At 23.9% G+C, this 3,566-nt stretch overlaps 1 protein-coding gene across 1 annotated transcript in view; it reads right to left on the bottom strand.

Annotated features, from left to right (window-relative positions):
* Nucleotides 1-1,339: 1,339 nt before the first annotated feature.
* Nucleotides 1,340-3,566, bottom strand: part of LOC112682285 (glutathione S-transferase-like) — a 10,755-nt gene continuing 8,528 nt past the window's right edge. Inside the window, exon 5 of the mRNA XM_025552825.1 lies at nucleotides 1,340-1,529. Coding sequence (XP_025408610.1) covers nucleotides 1,362-1,529 — 168 coding nt within the window. The 3' untranslated portion in view covers nucleotides 1,340-1,361. The remainder of the gene's footprint in view (nucleotides 1,530-3,566) is intronic.

Genomic DNA, 3,566 nt, shown 5'->3' with positions numbered 1-3,566 from the left:
TTTTATATATTTTAAATAGAATTTACCGAAAAAAATCATTATTATACACTAATGAAATACTTAAAATATAAAATGTAATAATTAGGGACCAGATTTATATTCATATTTCAACGTTTTCACCTATTAAATGTATATTCAATGCATATTTGTAGTTTTATAGTGCATATTATTAATAGCACATATATTCGTTTCCGTCGTATTTTTACGTTCACAGCCACATAATATCGATAAAATTGCGACCGATTACAGTTTCCGAAAAAATAAGAAATCAATTCCCTCAAGTTGATAAACTCATTTTTAACATCATAAGTTTTTTTAAAAGCTCCATCGCGCACTACACTTTTCCGAAATATGGCCCCTAATCTAACACTTCCACCACAACCAATATTAACGCGTTGGGGTACATGGCTAAACACAGCCTTTTATTATTGTGACAAGTTGGAAATTATTAAATAAATAATTCTTCAATTGAACAGTGATGAAGACTTTATTTCAATTAAAAAATCACAAAATTTGATAAAAGATCCTAATTTTAAATCTAATTTAATTAACATTAAATCAAATTTTGGAATAATTCCGTGCACAATAAAAATTTTAGAATCAAAAGATTACTTGTTATCAGAAGCAATGATCAAAATTAAAAACGCAAAAACCACATTAAAATAATCAAAAAACAAATTGGTGGTATTATAAATGCCAAACTTAAAACCATACTAAAAAAAAAAACCCTGATTATAAAATAATTAAGACAATTTCTAAGATTTTGGAAGGAGAAATAGACGGCAACAATGAACTACTTGAAAAATTATGAAATATTTATTTGCAAGTAATATTACATATATGAAGTACGCTCCTATAAATATTGCTGAGGTCGAGTGAAGTTATTCTGTGTATAAAAATGTACTTACAGATAATCGGAGGAATTTAACGTTTGAACACATTAAGGAACTTCTGATCATCCAATGCAATAAGGTAAAATATGAATTCAATTTTTGTTTTTACTTTTTATTTATGTGGGTATTATTTATACTTTATAGATTGAAGATAAAGAATGTTAAATGGCAACTAAGATGACAAAATATTTTAAAAGTTCTTTTATACCGTATTAATTAATACTTTTTTTACATTTATAATACATTTAACATATTTTTATAGCATATTACAGCATTTTTAGAAGCACATAAATCTGGTCCCTAATAATAATACTTTATTAATTTTGAATCAAATAACATTATACATAATTTAAATTTAATTAATACTATAAAAATAAATGGTTATACTGATGGTATAAAATACTGTTGAATAAAAATAAACTGGAATCTTAATTTTTTAAATTTGCAGAGCTGGAAATGATTCTATGCTTAAGGATTTCTTGTAGGTCTTTTTTCAACCCATGTCTTTATTTGAGGTACGGCTAACACTTTTTTTTTGAGTGCTTGCATGTTTGGACGACCTTCCAATAAATCAATTTCTGCCATAAAGTTTAAATAATCCAAAATAGCTACAAAAAATAGGTCAGCCCAAGTCAACTGAAAAAGAATCAGACATTTTAATTAAATTATAATTTTATTAGAAATAGTTGTACATTTTGTACATTTTAATAAAAAAAAATTAAACTACATTACAAAAACATAAATCAAATAATCAAATAATAATTCAACTAAGAATAAAAATTAAATATTAAGATAATTACAATAAGGTCAGTGTTATTATATATGTATTTATGTAAATACAAATCTATAAAACAGAATATCCTCGAAACATGCACACAACTGATATATTAACAGATTACAGCTGTTACTTAAGATAAAATCATACAACTTTTAGAAGCATGTTTATAACATAATGAAAAAAACTTTGAACAATTCATAACATGACAACGAGTATTTTTTGTCATAAATTGTGTAAAATAAAAACAAAAATTTAACTTTTACAGAATTTAAATAACCACCACAATAACTTATTTTTTGTACTCTCTTTAAAAACTAATGAAATATCAAATGGGTCTTATATACATTTTGAATTAAAAAAAATTCTCTTACCACTTTTAGAAATAAATAATTTTGAAAAATATACAAGTGATAATATACTAAAAATTGGAATTAATATAGATATTCTACCAATATCTTAGACTAGTAAAAACCAACTCTGGCTCATACTAATTTCTATTTTAAATTTTAAAGAATTACTCAATAACAACCAAATTTAATTGAAGAATTTTTAAATCCATTTATTTTTTATGTTTTAGAAGTATTAAATTATGCATTAAATGTAAATGGAACCTTAATTAATATTAACAATTCGTATATAGTTTGCGATGCTCCTATAAAGAGTTTTTTTTACTAAATGCTAATGTTTTAATGTTTATTTTGGATGTACTTCAAGCATTGAAAAAGGAGATTTTATAGAACATCCAGTAACTTGATAACTTTAGCACATTCTGTTATGAAAACTTTTTACAATACATGAAAAAAACACTTAAAGGAATAAAAAACCCTTTTGCAAGAAGTTTATAATCAAATAAAAGAAAAACAACAGTTTATGATTTATTTTCTTATTTTTTTTTTTTTTTTTTTAATAACTTATTGTTTTATTTTTTCTACCTAATATATACTAAATTCTGTTGCTCCATAATATACAAATATTTTCGAAGAATATCTTAAAGCACTATTTATGATAATTATTTTGTAATTGAATATTTTTCAATTCAGAAAAACGTTTTTTAATTAAATAGTATAAGTAAATATACAAAATTAAAAATATATGATGGGTTTCTATTGCACGTTTCCAAACATATTTTATTAAATATATATATATATATCTTGAAATCCTGTGGTTGATGAAAAGTTTGAAAACATATTAATCAAATAAAATAAATATATTTGATAGTTAATTTTAAAAAATTATAAGTTATGAGTTAAAAGTCATAACTAAGGCTTAAGCATTAAAATTACTGTAATATTACAATAATACTTGCAGTAAAAATTACTAAATATCATGAAAAATCATAAGATATGTGTTTTAAATAAAAAAATGTAGTTTATCTTTAAATATTAAAAAATATAATGATAAAGGCAGTGGTTGAATTGGGGGGGGGGTCTGAGCTACTCTTCATTTTTCTTCATATTATAGCGTACCCCTTAATTTAATTCATCAAGGAACGCAGGGGACGCAGCGTCCTTCAACAATTATATGAATATGAATTTGTTTCTTAGAAAAATTAAATAAATATGAAAAAAAATTGGAAACGATTAATATTTTATTTAATTTTTGGTATTAGTTCGTAATCTGTTCATTATTATTAGCACATATGTATATTAGGATCGCAATAATAAAATATATAATAATGTTATACAATTTATGTAACACGTTTCAAGTGTTTCCACTGCGTATTAATTCGTGGTATAAACTGCTAAATTGCTAAAAATATAACTATTACGAAAACTTCCCTGGGTGTACCGACGATAACGATCCATAGTAAACCACTGACAATAATATATTGACTCCGTATTTTGAGAATCCGTCCGTTGTTTTAGTTATCGACGATTAACAAATGGTGATCGTTT

This window comes from Sipha flava, unplaced genomic scaffold, assembly GCF_003268045.1.
Source record: "Sipha flava isolate LNK unplaced genomic scaffold, YSA_version1 20219_pilon_pilon, whole genome shotgun sequence".
NCBI lineage: Eukaryota > Metazoa > Arthropoda > Insecta > Hemiptera > Aphididae > Sipha > Sipha flava.
This window is presented reverse-complemented; position numbering and strand designations above follow the sequence as displayed.